The 22,099-nt window shown below is 46.0% G+C and overlaps 3 protein-coding genes across 4 annotated transcripts; 2 read left to right on the forward strand and 1 right to left on the reverse strand.

Annotated features, from left to right (window-relative positions):
* Positions 1-1,650: 1,650 nt before the first annotated feature.
* Positions 1,651-9,992, forward strand: SLC31A1 (solute carrier family 31 member 1). Its single transcript, XM_015831961.1, has 5 exons — positions 1,651-1,802; positions 7,579-7,740; positions 7,822-7,894; positions 8,547-8,715; positions 9,670-9,992. Exons 2-5 carry the CDS (start codon positions 7,606-7,608, stop codon positions 9,869-9,871), a joined length of 579 nt encoding a protein of 192 aa, XP_015687447.1. The 5' UTR covers positions 1,651-1,802; positions 7,579-7,605; the 3' UTR covers positions 9,872-9,992.
* Positions 9,993-12,971: 2,979 nt separating this feature from the next.
* Positions 12,972-15,067, reverse strand: CDC26 (cell division cycle 26). 2 transcript variants are annotated; one of them, XM_015831963.2, is made up of 2 exons: positions 14,954-15,067; positions 12,972-13,679 (listed from the first exon to the last, which is right to left on the reverse strand). In XM_015831963.2, exons 1-2 carry the CDS (start codon positions 15,032-15,034, stop codon positions 13,503-13,505), a joined length of 258 nt encoding a protein of 85 aa, XP_015687449.1. In that variant the 5' UTR covers positions 15,035-15,067; the 3' UTR covers positions 12,972-13,502. The 2 variants fall into 2 exon arrangements, with proteins under 2 accessions (XP_015687449.1, XP_015687448.1); XM_015831962.2 differs by having other exon boundaries at positions 14,948-15,067.
* A 164-nt stretch (positions 15,068-15,231) lies between these two features.
* On the forward strand, positions 15,232-21,942 carry PRPF4 (pre-mRNA processing factor 4). The gene is made up of 14 exons (XM_015831952.1): positions 15,232-15,255; positions 15,945-16,122; positions 16,310-16,496; positions 16,581-16,668; positions 16,991-17,070; positions 17,341-17,434; positions 17,932-18,026; positions 18,252-18,310; positions 18,428-18,551; positions 18,901-18,990; positions 19,703-19,825; positions 19,978-20,085; positions 20,427-20,545; positions 21,644-21,942. The coding sequence occupies exons 1-14, from the start codon at positions 15,232-15,234 to the stop codon at positions 21,835-21,837; spliced, it is 1,563 nt and encodes a 520-aa protein (XP_015687438.1). The 3' UTR covers positions 21,838-21,942.
* The last annotated feature ends 157 nt before the right edge of the window (positions 21,943-22,099 follow it).

Here is a 22,099-nt window from a genome sequence, read left to right on the forward strand (position 1 = left end):
TAAACACAGCAGCCGGCCAACCGTAGCCCGGGTCCTGCAATTGGAGCAAGACCGCCAACTTTTAATTGATTGATTTATAAAATGTGCAAGCTGCCCGTCTTACCTCCAGCCTTGAATGCAAAAGGGAGGGGAACAAAAGAATTGCAATTGTAAGCAGCCCGGAGTCATTGGAGGACACAGACGGCTGTAGAATAAATATTGAAAAATATTGAATAAATAAACAAGGATGAAGGTGCCAAGGAGGATCCGAGGTTGAAAATGAACAAGGTGTTGAAGGAGGAAACTCAACCTGAATGGAATCCTATAGATCCTACCGCCTTACAGCCCCTCTGCTGAAATTCTCTACTATCTGCTGTACAGCTTGACAGGGATGTGTGTGGGTGGTGTGTGATAAGTCAGGGATGTGCACAAAAGAGTCAGAAGTAGGGAGAGTTTGTTATTATTGTGGGGTCCTTGGTGCTCTTTAAGCCTGATTGTTGTTTTTTGCAGACCTTTCGTCATCCAGTTAGGTAGGATCAGGGCTAAAAGGAAATAATGGTTGTTTTCTTGAAGGAGCGGCACTGGAATGTTTTTGAGGGCTGCTGGATGATTTCTGGAGAGGATGGGAAGCAAAGTTAAATAAACATTCCACACATCTCTCTCTCTCTCTGCAAGGCTCTTTCTGGAGTGATTGTGAAAATGTCCGGCTGGCTGCTGAGAGAGTTTCTCCAGCCCTTTGTGGTTTTGTAGGCTTCAGTCAGCTTGATTTAGCTGCAGTTTGTGAAATTGGGCTGTAGCTGGAGACTCACACCCCTTGTGTGCGTGTTTTCCAGGCATTTAGCCAGCTTTTTGACTTAGCTTAAGCCTTAAGAGGCCTTTGGGCACAAAACTGGCTTGCCGTTTCTACGGGTGTTAGCAGTTTCTTTTCTTTCTTTCTTTCTTTTTCTTTCCTTCCTTTTTTTCTTTCTTTCCTTCTTTCCTTCCATCTTTTTCTTTCTTTTCTTTCTTTCCTTCTTTCTTTCCTTCCTTCTTTCCTTCTTTCTGTCTTTCTTTCTTTCTTTTTCTTTCTTTCGTCTTTTCTCCTCTGTGAATTCATTGTTCGTAAGTGTAATAAAAAACCTCTTTCCAATGCCTGTTTAAAAAACAGTTCTAATCCCCTCCTCTCTTTGTCAGAAAGAGGGGACCAGGGCCTTGCCTCTGTCTCCTTGTTCAAAGGGCAGGTGGATTTAAATGAAGAAGCAAGAGAGTTCAAAGGGTGCTCGCCAGTTAAAGAACTGTGGCAAGAAAAGTCGTAAAAGGGGGCAGAACCTGCTTCTCACAACTGTCTTGTTTAGCAATGGAAAATTGGGGCTCAGTTATGGACGTAAGTCGAGGACTACCTGTTTTGGCCTATGGCTTTAGCTGCTGCGTCAAAACTCTGGCAGCGAGGTGCTTCTGTTGTTCTTTTTTGCATTCCCAGGTTGTTGACCCACCCAGATCTATCTGATCTTAGGCTGTGTGTTTACCAGACACACAATAGCACAAAGCTGAAATCCACAGAGCGCCCTCCCTCCTCCTTTTCCATTGCAGCCCTCTCTTGTTTCAAGAGCTTTCAAAGTGGCATTTTTGAGTTGAGTAAATCATCTATTTTTTTTCCTCTCCCCCTTCCTTTTCCTGATGGGCAGTGAGCAAACACCAGTATTTTGTGGCGACGAGTTGGAGCAAACGCTGAGTAGGTGTTACTGGAATTGCCCCGAGCAGGAAGCAGGAAGAAAGTTTTTATCTATTTGCAACTGATCTGCTGGGTTGCTGGAAGCCCCGTGCTTTTCTTCCTCAATCTAAAGGTAAATAAAAATGTAAAATGTACTGCTCTCTATGCTGTCAGGTTCCTGAAGGAAAGACTTTTCTGCTAAGTTTTAGCAGAACTCTGCAGACTCCAGCTCCTAGTATTCCTCATGTTGGCTGAGGACTTCTGGGAATTGAACTCAGCACCTCTTAATAAGGGTGTGAGACTTATTTATCCAGGGTCGAGAGACTCTGGATAAATGGGTCTCTAGGATAAATGGTTATAGAGCAAAAAGATTCTAAGTAAGGGAATAGAATGGAAAAAGAGCCTAAACATAAGATTATCAAGGAAATAAGCTAGAATTTAAACATAGGGCATTCCCCCCCCCCAAAAAAAGTGGGATTCTCCTGGATGATCCATATGTTTGTTTTTTAAAAGCCAGGGCTGTATTATTGAAGGCAGAAGAAGACCTGACTTTACTGCATTAGCCGAAATAAACTGTATTTAAGCATTTGTATGGGCTTTCCAAAGTAGCATTAAAAGGAAGCTTTTTCAGCTGTCATGTGCTGGGTAGTTTTGCAACGTGGCAATAAGATTGGGTGTGTGGGTGTCGGGGGGGGGGATTTTAATAGATTGTCGGGATGGGCTCCTTGAATCACAGGCCATAAAGTGCTGGCAGAGAAGGCTCATCAATTACAAAGAGAGAGATGAGCCTTCCGTCCCCAGATAACTCCTGGACACATTTCAGATGACCTCAGCTCGGTGATCAAGGTCATCTTGTGACAGACAGCTCAAGTGGCTTTACCGAACAAGCAGCTAGAATAATGCCGGGGTTATTTCAGAAGAGAATCGTGGTTGGGGCTGCAGAGCTGTCTGGACCGGCTGTTTTTTATCCTGGGCAATAATTTTTCCCAAGCAGGATTTGGGGATAGGATAAAAACAGGTCATTCTGGCGATGAAGGTCCTCGTTTTTTGACGGTTTGGGGGATGTTCCACAGCCTCTCTGCGGAGCATTGCCAAGTTATTCCCGAAAGCCTGGTTGCTCCACGATGGCATCGAAGTAGAGTGCAAAATCAGTGCAATTTCTCTGTTAATCATTTCTTCTGGGTGTACATAACGGAGGCTGGCAGACTTGGAAGCCTGACAGTCAAAGCTTTGATCTAGCAGAACATTGCAGCAAGGGCGGGAGAGGATTTTCACCCCACCCCCCCGTGGGGAGGACAGGTTGGAACAGCAGGGAGGAAGTGTGTGAGGCAACTGGCTGGCTCTGGGTTGCCCTCCAGGTGTTTGGGGTGACAGGGCCATCCTTCCCAGCCAGCAAGGCATCTGAGTGAACCGTTGACCTCGAGAATCTTTGTCTTACCCTTTCTTCTACAAGGGAGATGCTCCTTATTTTTTCCTCTGCAAACAGCTGGTTGATCTATCTATCTATCTGTCTATCTATCTATCTATCTAGTTTCTCTATCTAATCTAACTAGTCTGTCTATCTAGTCTATCTATCTATCTATCTATCTATCTATCTATCTATCTATCTATCTATCTAGTTTGTCTATCTATCTCTTTATCATCTATCTATCCATCCATCTAGTCTGTCTATCTAATCTGTCTATCTTTATCTATCTATCTATCTATCTATCTATCTATCTATCTATCTATCTATCTATCTATCTATCTATCATCTAACTATCTGTCTATCCATCCATCCATCTATCTAGTCTGTCTGTCTATCTATCCTGTCTGTCTGTCTGTCTGTCTGTCTGTCTCTGTCTGTCTATCTATCTATCTATCTATCTATCTATCTATCTATCTATCTATCTATCCATCTATCATCTATCTATCTGTCTATCCATCCATCCATCTATCTAGTCAGTCTGTCTGTCTATCTACCCTGTCTTTCTGTCTGTCTGTCTGTCTATCTATCTATCTATCTATCTATCTATCTATCTATCTATCTATCTATCTATCTATCTATCTATCTATCTATCTATCTATCTATCATCTATCAAATCTAATCTAATCTAATCTAATTTAATCTAATCTATCTATCTTATGTGCAACCTAGAGCTTCCCAAAAGTTACAGTTGAGCCCAAAATTTTTGTTGCTAAGTGAGACAGTTATGTGAGTTTTGCCTCGTTTTACGACTTTTCTTGCCACAGTCCGCGTTGACGTTGCTTGTCAGAAGCTTACAAAAGAGGATCCCGGAAATCCGGGACATGGCAACCGTCACAACGATGACCCGGTGGCCGAGTGTCTGAACTTGGATCACGTGGCCCTGGGGATGCCACGATGGTCATAAGGGTGAAAAGCCGACATAAACCACTTTTTTCAGCGCCCTCGTAATTTTGGACGGTCACTAAACGAACTGTTGTAATCCGAGAACCTGTATCACCTATTGGACGACCGCTGAATATTCTCATTTCTTTCCTAGGTCGTCCCATTTGGGGGAGGGAGGTGTGTTGAAAAAGGAAGGTCAGAAGCTGTTAGGAAAGACATGCAGTTGTGCACCCCGGTTGAAAGAATACTCTTTCACACTCATGTGGCTGGATGGCAAGACCCCGTGCGATAGACAGGGGTGTGTACTCTCCACAAAAGCACTCACGGCTATAATTGTCGCAGTTACTTTTGTTATCAAGATTTATCTATTGCCCTTTGTTATCGAAATTTATCTATTGCCCTCTTTACATCACCCAGCTGTTATCTCACACTGATAACTTCGGAATGCAGGAGGTTTCTGGACACTCCCCAAACGAAATATAGGCATAAAAAGTCAAGCGTATATTTCATTTTTGGGGAGCGGCTATATAGGTATAAAAAGTCACGCGTATATTCCATTTTTGGAGAGAAAAGGGGCAAAATAACACAAAAACCAAGCAGACACGCAGTCAGGCCAAACCCAGGGGAGAAGCGAGATAAATCCAAAGGAACAAAGAGATCAAAGCCCCCAGCGTGTGCGTTAGTTAAGTTACAAACTGGGGCAGTCTCTTCCAGTAGCCAGTGCACATAATTCCTCGGCTTACGACGACAAACTGGGATCACGATGCCCATTGCTAAGCAAGGCGTTAAGGGCGCCCGCCCGAGGTTATTCTTATTTTGCCACAATTGTTAAGCAGATCACTGCACTCCTTCAATGAATCCAGCCTCCCCCATTGACTTTGCTTGTCAGAAGCCACAATCACAATACTTCTAGGAGTTCCCTGCATTTCACTGATCTTCTCTTAGTCACGTAGAATTACAATATATGATGCAGCACCAAAGGACCCTCATTTTATCTGCTCTTAGGACTGGCCTTCCGGAGATGTTTTGGCAGACTTTTCTTTCAAACAGGACTCCAGCTACAATGGAAATGCTAGAGGCCCTTAAAAGAACAGTCACTTTATTCTTCGCAAAGAAAGTGTCAGCGGTCATAATTAAGTTCGGCTACTATTCCGTTCTTTGTGTTCACAATTCCCGTCCGAAAGACGAAACCCGCCTATTGTATTGGCATTTGCAGATACAACAAGGAGGATAAAAATCATCTGAACAGGCGCATTTGGCGCTTTCTCAAGTGATAATCTCCTTACGTGGCTGCTTTGGACTAACAAGGTTTCTAAGGCCGGCTTCACCGTGGGAAGTTGTGCCCAGGTGTTCCATTTCTTGTCCTTTTTATCAGGAAATTGGCCGCGATCCAGGGAGCTTGTTCAACTTGCCCCAATTTTTCTGCATATCCAGTCAGATTTTTTTGCTTTGTTGGTGTGCCATGCGTTTGAAGCTCCCTTTAAGTTTCTAGACAGTTTGGCTGTACAGGAAAGAAAGCAACGTACATATCCTGAATAAAATAAGCAAAAAAACCCTCCCCATGTCTATGATTATATGTTTTTCTGCTTCCTTTTCCCACGAGGAAAGAGCATAGCCTGATCACTGGAGATAGGACTCAAAATATGTTCTTTTTCGTTTTCTATGAATGCATACAAAATAAGATTTATTTTTTAAAATACTTTAAAAGAATGCAGCTGGGTTAACTCCTATTGGGACTGGTTTCTACAGATACTAAAAAATGGAAGCAGACTCCCTGAATTGGAGGGGTGGGGGACAGGAAACAAATCATTTTCAGAGATTTGTTAATAAATCTCAGCACTGGATGTTGATTTTATAGAGGCTGTTTCAAAAAAGGCTAAACAAATTTGTTTGCTAAACAAATCATGGTAAGTCAAGGAATATCTGTAGAGGAGGGATCACCGAGTCACAAATGGCATTTCATTTTGAAAGCAATATATATTTTTTTTTAGTAAAGGCAAGTTTTAAGAAGTAGGCTGCAGATATGACCGTCATGTCTAAGGGCTCAAAATCCCCAGAAGAGAGATTTATCTAGAAGATCAGCTTAAGATTTCGTTTTAATCAAAAGCAATTTTAGAATGTTTCCCTCTCAGCCCTGCAGACATCCATTAATGACACCTAACGTGTTATCAGCTGCCAAAATGGTAATTGCTAAGAACCAGAAAAATCTGTTCCATTACGTGAACCAATTAATAAAATCTGACAAAATAGCAGAGATACGCGTACTTGCTATGTGGTTAGACCGAAAGATCTTGAAGGCAAGAATGCTACGTGATGGAAAGGACAGGATTCTCCTTAATCTTTCTAACTTTATGGAGGTGGTTATGCCGGGGTTCTCTCTACCTGTCTGCAACTAAGGTGGAGTTGCAATCTGTCATCAGCGATAAAACATCAGGTCACCCTGTCTTTTGAATCCTTTCCAGTTTTCCAAATATCAAAGTCCGAGAAGCTATAAATGAAGGATCTGCTGATAGTCTCCACTTAACCATTAGAGATGAGGGAGGGAGGGAAGGAAAGGAAGGAAAGAAGGAAGGAAGGAAGGAAAAGAAAGAAAGAAAGAAAGAAAGAAAGAGAAAAGAATAGATGAAGGTCCCCCTAGCTTGAAGCAACAGTTGGCAAAATTGTCCAAGTTCTGCTCAGCTACCTGCTCCCTCCATCCCCTGCCATCAGCTCAACCTTACAAATTGCTCGTGTTTTTTTCTTTCTCCAGTTTGAGGCCGGCAATCGCCCGTGATGGGATTAAATTAATTAGATTTCTGTCCTTCTGTCTGCTTATCACCTCCAGCTTAATGCATTTAGAGGCCAAGGAGAACGGCGCTGTTCTGAGAAGGCAGACATCCATTGCTGGGGGCGCCCGGAGACCTTTTCGCTGTATACAACCAGTTTTGTCCTAATGTGATTGACGAGATCGGTTTCCAATAAAATTAGGCACTATCAAGGATGACAGTGGCTTTTCACGGGGTTTGGCTTTCGAGTTAATTCAATTTCAAACAGAGCTGGAGCACAGTTGAGGCCCGGGGCAGTCTGCTTTCATTTTATCAACTTCCTCTGGGGCTATCTGCGGCTTCTCGGTAGAAAATTGATTTTTGAAACAGATCCTCGAGTCTTCAAACCATTTTGATCCAAGCTAGGTCAGGAGCGGCTCGCTGTTTTGGAGGAGAATATCTGTACTGTAGCTTGGGATTGAAATGTGAGATCTTTGAGTTTGGTGGCTGTCTTAGAGACGTTTCATTACCAGGCCAGGTAACATCATCAGTGCTAGAAGGGCGTGAGGTGTGTGGACAAGAGGAGGAGGAGGACTGTGGGGTCCTTGGTGTTCTCTGAACTTGGTTGCTTTCTTGCAGACGTTTCATTACCAAACTAGGTAACATCAGCAGCACTAGAAGGGAATGGGGTGTGTGGAATGGAGGAGAAGGAACGGGCGGGCTGCTTTCTTACGGGCGTTTCATTGCCATACCAGGTAGCATCATCAGTGCATGAATGATTATGTTTGTCTAACATCAGCAAATGGATTTTCCAGGCTTTACCCTGTCCCTCGAGAACTCAGATGGACCATGCTGAGCATCACGCCCATATGGACCACATGGGCCACAACATGAGTGGCTCAGCCAGCCCCACCATGGATCCTCACGCCCACCATCACCCCACGAGTAGCCCTGGACACATGCATGGAGGAATGATGGTAAGTGGAGTTCATAATGATGATGATGACGATAGTAGACAAAAATGCTGTTTTACACGGACTCCTTTTCTCTCTGGACAGGATATGACCTTCCACTTCAGCTATCAAAATGTTCCCTTGCTGTTTTCTGGGCTTGTCATCAATACGCCCGGAGGTGAGTGAGGGGGGGGCAGCAGGCCTGGAAGAAAAAAAAAATCCAGGAAAATGGGGGGGAAATTTGCAATCTGGAATTAAGTAGAAACTTCCTGACAATTAATTGGTGGAACAGAAGCTGTGGGTGCTCTTAACACTGGAGGTTTTCAAGAAGAGACTGGACAGCCATTGGTCTGAAATGATAAAGGGTCTCCTGCTTATGCAGAGGGCTGGACTAGAAGACCTCCGAGGTCCCTTTCAACTCTCTCTTATTTTGTTGAGATTCCTAACCTACATGGCATGGTCTAGTCCAGAGGCCCCCAACTTTTTGGGCACCAGGGACTGGTTCTGTGGAGAGAGGTTTTTCCACGGACCGGAGGGTGTGTGGTTTTGTGTGCTGCCTTCATCCCACAGATGGGGCTTTGCTTGTTTGTGCGGACCGGTTGCTGGCATGCCACAGCCTGATACCGGTCCACGGACCGGGGGTTGGAGACCCCTGGTCTAGTCTACCTCTTGTTTAAATTTTCCAGCAATCTTGGGATCTCCAACAGTGCCCCTCTTAATCCCCATGCACTGGAAGTCTCCTGAAATATATTCCCAACAGTTCCGGATGGTGCCAGGCAAGTTGCTCTCGAGATAATAAACGTCTAATAAATTCCATCTCTTGCCCGCAGAAATGGCCGGTGCGTTCGTGGCTATTTTCTTCCTGGCCATGTTCTACGAGGGCTTGAAGATCGGCCGGGAGAGTCTCCTGCGGAAGTCGCAAGTCAGCATCCGTTACAACTCCATGCCTCTCCCGGGGCCCAACGGGACCGTCCTGATGGAGACGCACAAAACGGTTGGGTGAGCACACACGTGGCTGTTCGGCTGCGAGACGTAGCACAAGGGAGGGAGCTGGAGACGTAGCTAAGCCAGACGCTCGTGAGAACGCAAGAGCTGCGTTTTCGAGGGAGCCGCCGGGAAGCCGTTCTGGGTCTAAACTAAGTGTCCACACTGGGCGTTTGTAAAAGTTTTCTTTTGATCCCTTTTAAGCTTCCAAATCCCTCCTCTGCTGTTTCAGCAAAAAAGCTGGGGCTGTATTATTCTTGCATGCCGCTGGCAACAGGCTAGAAACCAGGAGACTGGGAATTCTAGTCCCGCCTTAGGCATAAAAGCCAGAGGACTGACTTAGGACCAATCACTGACAGATGGGAGAGTGCTAATCCCACCATAGGCATGGAAGGCGGCTGGGTGACTTTGGGCCAATCACCAGGAGACTGGGAGTTCTAGTCCCGCCTTAGCCATCAAAGCTGGCTGGGGGACTTTGGGCCAATCACCAGGAAACTGGGAGTTCTAGTCCCGCTTTAGCCATCAAAGTTGGCTGGGTGACTTTGGGCCAATCACCAGGAGATTGGGAGTTCTAGTCCTGCCTTAGCCATCAAAGCTGGCTGGGTGATTGGGCCAATCACCAGGAGCCTGGGAGCGCTAGTCCCGCCTTAGCCATCAAAGCTGGCTGGGGGACTTTGGGCCAATCACCAGGAGACTAGGAGTTCTAGTCCCACCTTAGCCATCAAAGCTGGCTGGGTGATTGGGCCAATCCCCAGGAGACTGGGAGTTCTAGTCCCGCCTTAGCCATCAAATCTGGCTGGGGGACTTTGGGCTAGTTCCTCCCTCTCAGGGTTGTTGTGAAGCAAATAGGAGGAGGAAGGAGCACGAGGTCCATCCACTGCCTTGAGTCACTTATTAAAAAAAACAATAAAGATGGGAAATAAATAAAAGCGCCTGATCTACGTTTCATTTTTTTTCCCGTTCGGCTAGCCAGCAGATGCTGAGCGTCCCTCACATCTTCCAGACCATCCTCCACATCATCCAGGTCGTGGTCAGCTACTTCCTGATGCTCATCTTCATGACCTACAACGCTTACCTCTGCATCGCGGTGGCGGGCGGCGCCGGGGCGGGCTACTTCTTCTTCAGCTGGAAAAAGGCCGTAGTGGTGGACATCACCGAGCATTGCCACTAACGGTGACCTCCGCTACCCCTTCAGCCTTCCGAAGGACCAGGTTTACCAGAAACATGCCAAGAAAAGCAGCCGTGGGACGCCCTCCGGTTTCCAGAGGGCCACTCTTGTGCCTCTTCTCCTCTCTCCCCACGTTTCCCCTCTTCCCCCAAATCCTTGGGGGCGGGGAGACTTCTGAGCCACAGGTAAAAGAGTCGGCGGCCGGCTAAGGCAACCTACTCAGCATGGTTGATGGATGACACATTGCGTACTTGATCAGGTTTTTTTTTTTAGTCCGTGCAATGATTCAAAGAAAGCTGGCAGGAGCTGAACCAGGCCATTCCATGTTCTTTTATTTGTGCTTCAGCAGCCTCTGTTTCTAAGGAGAGGGCAAGGACCACAAGAGGGGGGGTCTTCCTTCAAGAGAAGTAGGCACCCACCACCACAATCTCTCCGAGGCCAGTATGTGTGATCGGCAATCGAGCACGTGCCAACGCTGCCCGTCCCTCTTTCCTTGAGATGTCAGCTCCGCTTTTGCCAACTGCGTTTCACAGCTGCCAAACCGTTGTGTGGATTTGGTTCTGGGAAGCCACTGTCTTTGACCCAGGAAGGTTTTTAGGGCCTCTTCGTCTTCTTCTGTAGCTGCTCTGGGGTGGAAAGGAACCCTTTGCCCATTACAGTACCCATTTCTAACCGTGACGTGCTGGTGGAAAAATAATGGGGGAACAAGTATGATTTTTTTAAATATATATATATATACATTTTAAATAAACCTGCAGTACAAGGGTTTTAAGGGCGGTTTTTTGGTCTAATTTTCAGGCCGACATCTTTTTTTCTCTCTTAAACATTAAACCTGATTGTCATGTCCTTCTTAAGACCCCAGTGGCTTCAGACAAAGCTGGGATACAGGTTTTAGGCAGAGTGTGAGCCATCTCTCCTGCTTCTAGGTGGTGGATTTCCTTTTACTATTCTTTTTTCATCCTGCATAAATGCTGGTTGTTTATTGGTCTCTCTCTCACACACACACATACACCCATGGATGTGGTTGTTAGACATCCCAACTCACATTTTCAAGCTGTTGAGGATGTCCTGCAAAAAATTTACTTCCTAGATTAGGTGAAATGGTTGATTTTTTAATAGAATCAATTGTTTCTTGAGCCCCTAATTCTGGGCAAGGTTGAAACTCAGAAAAACCAGCAACCATCCTTTCAGCAGTCCATGTAGAAAATTACCTTTGTTGTCTTCTTGTACCAACCGTGATAATCAACCTTCAGTTTAGCCTGTCGCTGACATCAGACACAAATTTAAAAGTAGAAACAATACACCAGTCGCCTGTCAATCATTTAATGTAGCATTGTCAATTAACATAGGTTGTTTCAGCCGCATGCCGGTTTAGACTACCGTAGCTTCACCATGTTTTATCCAATTGGTTGTTTCAGTATGCTGTCTTAGATTAATTTAACCATGGTTTGTTCAATTAACACAGCTTGCCAGGTTCACCCAAAGCGGTGCCACGTACTTGTCATGCAAACTAGCCTAAAATGGAGTTGGGTAGTTTGTTGTACAATCTTATCATGTGAACACAATCGGCGAGTCCTGTTAGATTTCAAGCTCAAACAGGTCTTCAAGCAGAGATACCTTTAGTATTATTATTTTTTTTTTAAAAAAAATTGGTTTGAAGTGCATCGGAGGACGAGGCTCAAGGGCTGCTGGTCTTGATGGCCGTTTTCTGAATGGCAAACAGCAGCAGAGGGGAAAAATTTTACTTTTGAATCATGCCTGGGAGTATTTTAGGCACAACTGGATGGCCACTGGGAGACCCACAATGCCCGCAAAATTTGTCCTGTAAGAATTCACCTTGTGGGATGATATCATTCTCCCCTTGTAAGGAAGTAGAGGCGGGTCTGAGGTCGCTGGGGTGTGTAGTTCAGCATTACCTGGAGGAGCAGAGATTCTTGCTTTGACTTTTAATTCCTTCCATGGAAGGAAGAGAGTGGAATCTGGATTAACATTCATGCTGAGAAATCAAACTTTTTGGGGTGTTTTTTTTTTTTAACCATCTGCCCGAGAGAGAAAAGTACACACAAGCTGGAGAACTGCAACCACAGGGAATCTGCAGCATGGTGTCACCTGATTGTACATTGGCAACACAGCAAAATTGCACAAGCCTTCCTCCAGGCTGGTTGGCTCTGCTACAATCTCTGCACGCAGAGCACGAAACAAAAGGATGGCATTTAGCCAAACAGCATGTGCCGAATAGTAAAGCAGTAGCTGAATCAGCCTTCTCCTCCCCCACAACCGTACAATCAGGTTTTTAGCCTCTCTTTAAAAAGGCACAAAGACTGGATTTATGATACAATTCATCTCAGCCATGAAGTTGAGTTGGGTCCCGTGACATCTTTGGCTAATTTTGTGGGGCTTCAAGTACCATGGCTAACTTCCTCTGTAACTTAGCGTCTCACGTCCGTCTGCTTGCTTCTATCCATCCTGTGTAAACCCACAGAACGGAGTGGCTCCTTGGCTAATATTATATGAACCATGTCAGAGTGCCAGCTTTAGCAATTGGATATTTTCTGTGTACGTTAACGGGAAGGTGGGAAAACAAAAATTCCATATCACCTGTGGGCGTCTTTCCCTTATGTTTGTTGACGGAAAATCTTGTCTCATTTACAGCTGACCAGGATTCACAGTATTGTTTTTTCCATAGCTATGTTGCTCTAGTCTCCCTCCTCGTTCATAGTATATTCATGGGGAAAAAAATGTGCCTTAGCCGTATTGCTTCATCGGGCCGTGTAGTGTACTGTGTAGGATGTCTTATTTTAAATCCAAAGCTGATGGAAGTGTATGCATCGGCTACCATTACGTGAATACTAATGATTTACGCTGTTGTAACTTCTAAAGTATAGAGTGTCTTAATCAAAAATGATGGACGTGGGATATGTTTACATGTCTACCCTACGTGGTTCAGTAGAATAAAGAGATTCAACCCATCAGCTAGTTTTTGACTTTTTCTCCTCCCCCCCCCACGACAATACCCTTCTCTCATACCTGTATCCATTTTCAAACCAAAGCAACAGAGTTGCACAAACACAGCCCCACACATAACACGCCCCAATACTGTTATCTCAACCATAAGTCGAAATTTAATATGTTCAATGTTACAAGGGGTAAAATGCGTGAGGAGGAAAATAAGGTAACGTCGACAGCAAAACCACTTCTAGGAAAAGGCGAGCCTGCGAGTTCATCCTTGTTAAAATGATTGGAGGGAGGTGGGTCTGCCCCCACCTCCTCAATACGAGAAATAAACCCTTCCCTCGCATTGAGGACGGCTACACCATGCAACATTTCCCCAATAGTCACGTCTGGAAATATTTGCACACAGAGGTTATGCCACAGCAGTTCTGTCAGTGTTGCTGTAAGGCCTCTGGTTGCAAAATGGGAGGTTGGTAAAGATATCCAGGGCAACAGGTTGTCTGAAGGCAGTCTTCAAGTGGGGGGGAAAAAGCACCCAACCTCATTCTTTAGAGAACAGAAAAGTCTTTTATCTTCCAGAAGGATAAAATCCTTATGGGTTCCATCTGCCCTCATTGTAAATCAGCTTCTCCTAATCTCTCCTAAGCATGCTTCACTTGAAATTAAGATCCATCCCGGCATTCTAGAATTCAAAGTTTCCAAACTGTGATGAACGGTTGCTGGGTTTGGGCTGAGGTTTGTAGCCGATCCGATCGTGAATCACCTGCTCCCAGTTCTTGTGATCGGGGTTCAAGGCCAGGGCCCCTTCGCCGTCATTGGTTCCCACCATGTCGACCTCTTCCCGTTGCTTTTTCTGCATCTACAAAAAAACATGGTGCAGATACTTCAGGAAACACAACTGCAACTCTTTATGTAATACATTTAAATTCACTAAATAATCCAATGCTTTGGAAACAGCCCAGAAAAGGGGGGGGGATCAGAAATATATATTTATAGGATCAGAACAGGCCCAACATATATTCAGTCATCAAGGCCAGTAGCTATTCAACCTTTGCTTTTAAATGTTAACATTTAAGACTACCCAAAAGTCCGTTTCTACATTATTGGGCAAGAATTAGGTTTACAAAAAGAACTCTTTCTATCCCACTTTCGCTTCGGCACACAGGACGAAATGGGGTTCATTTCAGTTCCTGCATGGCTTATTCAAAAATAAAACTGTAAATATATAAAATATGGGCTATTATTTAAAGTACAACACATCCTTATGGATGCAAAGGACACACGTTGACTATTTTGTATAATATTCCGAAGTTAGAAGCGTAAATCTCTTTGGTTCATTGTTATAAAGTGGTATTTTCTTCATCATTACAAAATGGCGTGTTTTTATCATTTTATTTCTGATTCAAGAAATATATTCAAGGTGTAGCAAAAATGTGGCTCGGTAGACTAATAACAATATGCTTTATTATCTTGATAGACAGGAAGATAGGAAAGATGAATGATAGATAGATAGATAGATGATAGAGATAGATAGATAGAGATAGATAAATAGATAGAGATAGATAGAGATAGATAGAGATAGAGATAGATAGAGATAGATAGATAGATATAGAGATAGATAGATATAGAGATAAATAGATTTAGATAGATAGATAGATAGATAGATAGATAGATAGATAGATAGATAGATAGATAGATAGATAGATATTGCCCTTAATTTAAATAAACTAAAAACAGCCCCCTTAATCCTTGAGAATCAGGTTTAGGGCTTGAGATTTAGCATCCTTAGGATCAGGCTGGATTCTTTTTTAGTTCATTTAAATTAAGGGCCGTGTATACCTCGAGAAAAGATTTTAATCTGGAACGCTAAAAACTGTAGATGCTTGGGGAATGGCTTGCCTCTGAGCATGTGCAGAATATTTCTAGACCCTCCGCGCGGGCGTTCCCCTATATAAAGCAAAGCCACCTTGTTGTTTTTCCCCCCACTTCCTTGGAACCACTTAAAAGCATTAATTTCCCACGGGAGAGAGCGCCTCTGAGCATGGGCAGAGTGCTCCCGGGCTCAGTTGTCAATGGGGACTCCCCAGAGGGTGCACACACACACAACACACAACACACAACACACACGCCTGCCTCCAGCTCCTTGCGCACCCCCTCGAACTCCTCGATGTCGTCCAGCTTCAGCTCCAGCCGGGTCGGCTTCCTCCGCAGCATCCTCCGTATTCTTCCCGAGTGCGCATGCGCGACGCTCCCTCCGCAGCCCCCGCCTGCCGGAAGCGTGTCACAGAGGCCCGCCGTCGCCTTAGAGCCCATTGGCCGGTTGGGAGAGAGAGAGGCGGAGCCAAAGGTCATCGCTCCGGAAGTGCTCGTAGGAAGCTTCCCATCCGGCCGGAATGGCTGCCAGGGGCGCTATGGCTTCGTTGCGGGTCTCCGCGGTGGGTCAAAGCCGGGGATGGCTGGGCTGGGCTGGGCTGGGCTGGGCTGGCTGGGTCTGTTTGGGAATAAATAATAAAAAATAAAAATAAAACAAATACTCTCCCCTTCGCTCCAGCCGGTGCTTTTCAAACGTTGGACTACAATGCCCATTGACCACAGCCAGGGCCATTCGGGCCCAGGCTGGATAAAGGCGTGTTTCCAATGGCGGGGTGAATACACCCCCCCCTACTCTTATCCCCAGCCACCCTCGTGGATCATGACAAGCAGGAGGCTGCTAAGAATTTTTTAATAATAACGTTTTTATTATATATATAATAAATGTGTGTGTGTGTGTCTATATATATGTGTGTGTGTGTATGGTATTTTGTGATGGTTTGTAGAGGGTGTTTGTGCATCTATCATGGCCAGTGTGAATTCGGTGCAGTGCTGTCCATATCGCATGGGGCTGGTCAAATCCAGGTGTTTTTAAAACACACACACACACACACCAAGAATAAATACTAAAAAGAATAAATAATACAAATGATAATAAAGACTTAAAAAGTTGGATGGGTGGAGAGCAGAGAGCAAGGGGGGAACATGGAGTCTGCCATCAAGATGCTGGAATGTTGGACTAAAATTCCCATCACCCTCTTTGGATTTGCTCCGTGCCCGTTCTGGATCGTGAACACCTTGGTTTTCTTTGCAGGGGACAAAAATGAAGGCTTCCAACGATGGAGACGCCCCTCCTGCTAAGAAGGGCCCCATTTTCTATGGGAGCCTGGAGGAGAAAGAGCGCGAGCGGATTCTGAAGGGCGAGTCGGGGATGATGGGCAAAGAAGCCGTCAAAGCAGCCATTGAGGCGGGCAATATCAACATCTCCACCGGTAAGAAGATGCCCAGTGCCCAGGAAAGCAACAAAGTTTGGGGTTTTTTTCTCTCTCTCCTTTGGATTTATTATAAGAAATGTATAATTGAGTATATGCATAAATCTGATGTTGACCATATAAATAACTAAAGACACAAACTGTGCCTGGCAGATCTGACCTATACTACATTTCTCCTATGGGCTAGGCGAAGTTTTTGACCTGGAAGACCACATCAGCGAGCGTCAAGCCGAAGTCCTGGCCGAATTTGAGCGCCGGAAACGGGCGAGGCAAATCAACGTTTCCACAGACGACTCCGAGGTCAAGGCCTGCTTACGGGCGCTCGGAGAACCCATAACGCTGTTTGGAGAAGGGCCAGCCGAAAGGAGGGAGAGGTGAGGGTCGATATTCAAATTGAACTGACCCTCCTTTCGTAAATAAAAGAGCATTTTACACGTTCGGCCTTTCCTTCTTGTCAGACTGCGTAACATTCTCTCGGTGGTTGGTCCGGATGCCTTGAAAAAAACCAAGAAGGATGATGAAAAATCCAAGAAGTCCAAAGAGGAGGTGAGTATGTTATATGGCTGCTCTTATTCTCACTTAGGGCGAAACGTTGAAATCCATTTTTTGTGTTCTTTGTCTCCTCTTGTGCTGCCCTTCCGTTATGCCAAATGCTTATATAAAAGAACAATCCCTTTGAAACGAGAATTTTGATCTGTGCATATAAATTAGCTGAGCTAGAGGCCAAATTAAAGTCGGCCGTGGAAATGAATGTCTCGTGATTTTCCACTGAGGGTGGAAATACCTAAGAATCCTCTCTGGAAAATATATTGCGCACACTTCTGCAAAAAAGTGTGGGTAATGTGTCTTTGCAATTTGTCTTTCTTAGTATCAGCAGACTTGGTACCATGAAGGGCCAACCACCTTGAAGACAGCCAGACTCTGGATTGCAAATTACTCTCTTCCACGGTAAGACTATTAGTCAAAGGGAGAGAGCAAACTCCACTCCCTTCTAACACTGATGGTGTTACCTAGCTAGGTAATGAAACGTCTGCAAGAAAACAATTCAACTCAGAAAGCAACAAGGACCCCACAGTTGTCGTCGTCGTCGTCCTCCTCCTCCCCCTCCTCCTCCCCCCCCACACAGCTCGTAGAGCACAAAGGACCCCTAGTAAGTTCAGCCCTGAGCTACAAATATTCTCTTTTACGTGTAACACATTTCTCTTTCTCTTTGCGCAGAGCAGTGAAGCGGCTGGACGAAGCCCGTTTGTTTAAGGAGGTGCCCGAAGCCACACGGACATCCCAGAAACAAGAGCTTCACAAATCTTTGAGGGTGGGTAGCTTGAAATGAGTCCCCTCCCCCCCAAAAAGATAGAAGCTTTGCTTCACTAGGTCTGCTTTGCATACTAAATGTTGCGTATTTAATCAGCGGCCTTTTTTGGGATGGGAAAAGAAACACATTTACTAGCCCCGTTGAGCAAAACTCACATCAGAAACGCCTCACTTAGCAACAGAAATGTTGGGCTCTGTGGTGGTTGTAAATCAAGGACCACTTATGTAAAAGTAAAACTTTATCCCTTCCAAGTCCTTCGGTAAATGGTTTTGAGGATGTAACGTGAAGCATTTGGGAAGGAATGTTCTTTTTTTCCTACTCTTTCTGGCTTTTCTTTTTCCACCCTCTCTCTCTCTCTCTCCTCTTAAATCCTTTGAAAAGATTTATTATTTATTATTTAGCATACGGCACAACATATACACGGGCTAGCAATCTATATTAATAATTCTTTTAAAAGAACTGGCAGCTTAATTCTTACGGTATGGTTTCGTTTCCAGTCTCTGAATAACTTCTGCAGCCAAATTGGGGATGACCGTCCGATTTCCTTTTGTCACTTCAGTTCCAACTCCAAATTCTTGGCCACGGCCTGTTGGTAAGAAGGGTTCGTTGTCTTTTTGGGGTCACCTTGGGCAGGGGGGGCGGCAAAGAATGGTTGAAGGGGGCACCCAGTTTAAATCCTGACGTTTATAGCATCGGCCTAAACCTGCAAGTGATATCACCCGTTAATCATCTGCATTTTTATTATATTATATATTTGAGCATGAATAATTTACAGCAGTGAAGGTTCCTTGTGGTCTCCTTTTCTTCTGTCCCCCAGGAGCGGCCTGTGCAAGATATGGTCAGTGCCAGATTGCAAGCTTGTTCTCACTTTGAGAGGTACGGCGTCTCTCCCCTCCCCTCAACCCATAACCACAAACACAACCCGGTTCAGACCGGGCAAACAAACCTTGGGGTTCCGTGATTCGAACTGGCAGCTTTCTCGCCTCTCCTAAGGGCATAATACCAACGTTGGCGCCATCGTCTTCCATCCCAAGGCAACCATCTCATTGGACAAGAAGGATGTCAATCTGGCGTCCTGCGCAGCCGACGGCTCTGTCAAGCTCTGGAGTCTAGAAAGGTTTGTGCAGACTTTTCTCCTTTGATATTTCCAATAAAGCCTCCGTATATTTTTATTTATTTATTTGTCCTTCGACACTCTACTTCCTTCTAGCACTGATGATGTTACCTAGTTGGGTCATGAAATGTCTGCAAGAAAACAACCCAGCTCAGAGAGCACCAAGGACCCCACAGTCCTCCTCCCCCTTCCCCCTACACACTGATGCTGTTACCTACTTGGGTTATGAAATGTCTGCAAGAAAATAGTAAAATCCACCTCTACAGTGAACTTTGAGCATGTGACACTGCCCTTCCCTGTTTTCTTTATGGTGTCATTTTAGTTCTAATGGGGCAATCTTGGTTTCTTTCAGCGACGAACCAGTGGCTGACATAGAAGGTCACACGGTCAGAGTGGCCCGGGTCACTTGGCATCCTTCTGGCAGATTTTTGGGCACCACGTGGTAAGAAGGTCTCTCTCTACCTCTGCTAAATGGCGGTGGGGGGGGGAGAAAGGATTGAAATTGTCGGGCACTCCCTAGCTGGCTGAGGATTCTGGGATTGGTGGTCCCAGGGCGCCAGTTGAGGAAAGCTGGTATCTATAATTCTTCCTTAAATCGTACTAGCACTTATATACCGCTTCATAGTGCTTTGCAGCCTTCTCTAAGCGGTTTACAGAGCCAGCCTATTGCCCCCAACAACTTGGATCCTTATTTTGCCCACCTCGGAAGGATGGAAGGCCGAGACAAACTTGAGCCAGTCAGGATCAAACCCCTGGCTGTGGGCAGGGTTAGCCTGCAAGGCTGCATTCTAATCTCTGCGCCCCCGGGCTCAGATCTAAATGGGTGGGTGGGTGGGTAGACAGACAGACAGACAGACATAGACAGACAGCTAGCTAGAGATAGATAGATAGATAGACAGACAGACAGACAGACAGACAGACAGACAGAGATAGACTGACTGACTGACTGACTGACTGACTGACTGACTGACTGGACTGGACTGGACTGGACTGGACTGGACTGGACTGGACTGGACTGACTGACTGACTGACTGGACTCACTGACTGACTGACTGACTTACTTACTTATTTACTTACTTATATACCGTGGGGGAAATATTTGCTGGACCTCTGCAAGATCTGCCGAGTTAATCTTCCTTATTTCTCCTGTGTAGCTACGACCACTCCTGGCGTTTGTGGGACCTGGAAGCCCAGGAGGAGATCCTTCACCAGGAGGGGCACAGCAAAGGGGTCTACGATATCGCCTTCCACGGTGATGGCTCCCTAGCTGGCACCGGGTAAGCCTTCACCCTCTGTGCCAAGGCATTCGTTGGCCGAATGGGGTACTCAGTGACCTGCCCAAGCCAAGCTGAGCGGCTTCCTAAGGCCAGAATGGTTGTTAAGTCGCGCACTCCCTGTATTGATCTGACATATTTTGGGTTTGTTCCAGCGGCCTCGATGCATTTGGCCGCGTCTGGGACCTGCGCACCGGCCGCTGCATCATGTTCCTGGAAGGACATCTCAAAGAGATCTACGGGGTCAGCTTTTCCCCTAATGGGTAAGAGCCAGGCTGCCATCTTGGCATGGATTATATGTTCCTTCCTCTCCGCCTGCTTGAAGAGCCCTGGTGGCGCGGTGGTTAGAAGGCGGTACTGCAGGCAAACTCTGCCCACTGCCAGGAGTTCGATCCTGACCGGCTCAAGGTCGACTCAGCCTTCCATCCTTCCGAGGTCGGTAAAATGAGGACTCCAGATTGTTGGGGGCAAACAGGCTGACTCTGTAAACCGCTTAGAGAGGGCTGTGAAGCACTGCGAAGCGGTATATAAGTCTGTGGGCTGTTGCTCTTGCTACTAAGTGTAAGGCCCCGTTTCACTCTTTCTCCTCCTCCCCCACTCGTAGGTACCACATCGCTACCGGCAGTGGAGACAACACCTGCAAAGTTTGGGACCTTCGCCAGAGGAGGTGCATTTACACCATCCCCGCCCATCAGAATCTGATCACCGGGGTGAAATATGAACGTAAGTCTCCCCACCACGGTCCTGCAGCAGGAGCCTAAAATCTGGATTCTAAAACTCAAAGCATCAACTTTTGGGAACTGCTGAGGGCCCGGTGGATGGGACTAAGATTTGAGGGCAATGGAGCAGCTTCCCTTATTCTTCTAAGCCAACTTAGTTTTGTCCCTAGAGGCATGGCCCAGCTCATTTTGCCTGATCTGAAGGAAAACTACGCAGACTCACATCAGACTTGGTTAAGAGTTGGTGAGGGAACCACTTGGAAATGTAGGTTAAGCTTCAAGTTGGAAGAAAAAAAAACTCCTAGCAGAAGGGCAGATCCCTTCTGGAGACCCACTTCCATGCCGTGCTTAACATTTCAGACTAGAAACCAGGAGAGGGGACTCCTAGTCCTGCCTCAGACATAAAAGCCAGCTGGGTGACTTTGGACCAGTCACCAGGAGGCAGTGAGTTCCAGTTTCACCTTAGCCACGAAAGCCAGCTAGGTGACTTTGGGCCAGTCCGAGGGAGACAGAGAATTCTAGTCTGCCTTAGGCATGAAAACAGTGGATGACTTTGGGCCAATCGCCAGGAGACTCTGAGTTCTAGTTCCACTTTAGGCATGGAAACCGGCTGGGTGACTTTGAGCCAGTCACCAGGAGACTGGGAGTTCTAGTCCAGTCTTAGGCATGAAAGCCAGCTGGCTGACTTTGAGCCCGTCCCCCTCTCTCAGCCCACCTCACCTCACAGGAGGTGGGGAAAAATGGGAGGAAGCTGTGAATATGTTCTCCACCTGGAGATTTATAAAAATAATATAATGATGGGATACAAGTTAAAAAAAAATAAGAACCACCTTCCCTCCATTAAGTTTCCCCTCCCTCCCTCTCCTTCTCTCCCCTTCTTCCCCATTCCTGTTTGTCGCTGCTTGCAATGTGTTTTCCAAGATCAGTTGCTCTCCCGAACCCCTTCCGGGTCACTTTTTATTATTATTATTATTTATTGAATTTATATACCGCCCTATCTCCCTTACGGGACTCAGGGCGGTGAGCAGGCGATAATAAAAACCACGATAAATATACACTGCTTCCTTCCTTTGTGCTTCCTTCCTTCTTTCTTTCCTTCCAGCGAATCACGGCAACTTCTTGCTGACCGGGGCCTACGACAACACGGCCAAGGTGTGGACCCACCCTGGCTGGAACCCCTTGAAGACCTTGGCCGGACACGAGGGCAAAGTCATGGGTCTGGACATTTCCTTGGACGGGCAGCTGATTGCCACCTGCTCCTACGACCGGACCTTCAAGCTATGGATGGCAGAATAAGCCGGGTATTTCCCTTCTCACGTCCCTGGGGGTGACCCGGGTTATTTTAGGTCGGGGAGATCCGATCACAGGTGGCGTGCGGAGTCCGCAGACCATCCTCCTCCTCCTCCTCCTCCTCCTCCTCCTCCTCCTCCTCCTCCTCCTCCTGTGCTAGTGGCGTTCAAGGGAACGCCCGTTTGAGAATCTATTTTTTTATACTCCTCCTTCTCTCTCCGGTGGGCTCCAGATTCTCTCCATTGTGGGAGGGAAAAAAGCCCCACAC

The sequence above is a fragment of the Protobothrops mucrosquamatus genome, unplaced genomic scaffold, assembly GCF_001527695.2.
Source record: "Protobothrops mucrosquamatus isolate PMUCROS unplaced genomic scaffold, P.Mucros_1.0 scaffold_292, whole genome shotgun sequence".
In the NCBI taxonomy this organism is placed as follows: Eukaryota; Metazoa; Chordata; class Lepidosauria; order Squamata; family Viperidae; genus Protobothrops; species Protobothrops mucrosquamatus.

Bases quoted from the DNA above. Each gene is read 5' to 3' on its own strand.
- SLC31A1 (XM_015831961.1), top strand. From the start codon at position 7,606: ATGGACCATGCTGAGCATCACGCCCATATGGACCACATGGGCCACAAC. The intron at 7,895-8,546 runs GTGAGTGAGGGG...TCTTGCCCGCAG, and splicing joins TGTCATCAATACGCCCGGAG to AAATGGCCGGTGCGTTCGTG. The intron at 8,716-9,669 runs GTGAGCACACAC...CCGTTCGGCTAG, and splicing joins GAGACGCACAAAACGGTTGG to CCAGCAGATGCTGAGCGTCC.
- CDC26 (XM_015831962.2), bottom strand. From the start codon at position 15,034: ATGCTGCGGAGGAAGCCGACCCGGCTGGAGCTGAAGCTGGACGACATC. The intron at 13,680-14,947 runs GTGTGTGTTGTG...GTTTTTTTGTAG, and splicing joins GCAAGGAGCTGGAGGCAGGC to ATGCAGAAAAAGCAACGGGA.
- PRPF4 (XM_015831952.1), top strand. From the start codon at position 15,232: ATGGCTTCGTTGCGGGTCTCCGCG. The intron at 16,669-16,990 runs GTGAGTATGTTA...TGTCTTTCTTAG, and splicing joins CCAAGAAGTCCAAAGAGGAG to TATCAGCAGACTTGGTACCA. The intron at 18,027-18,251 runs GTAAGAAGGGTT...TCTGTCCCCCAG, and splicing joins TTCTTGGCCACGGCCTGTTG to GAGCGGCCTGTGCAAGATAT.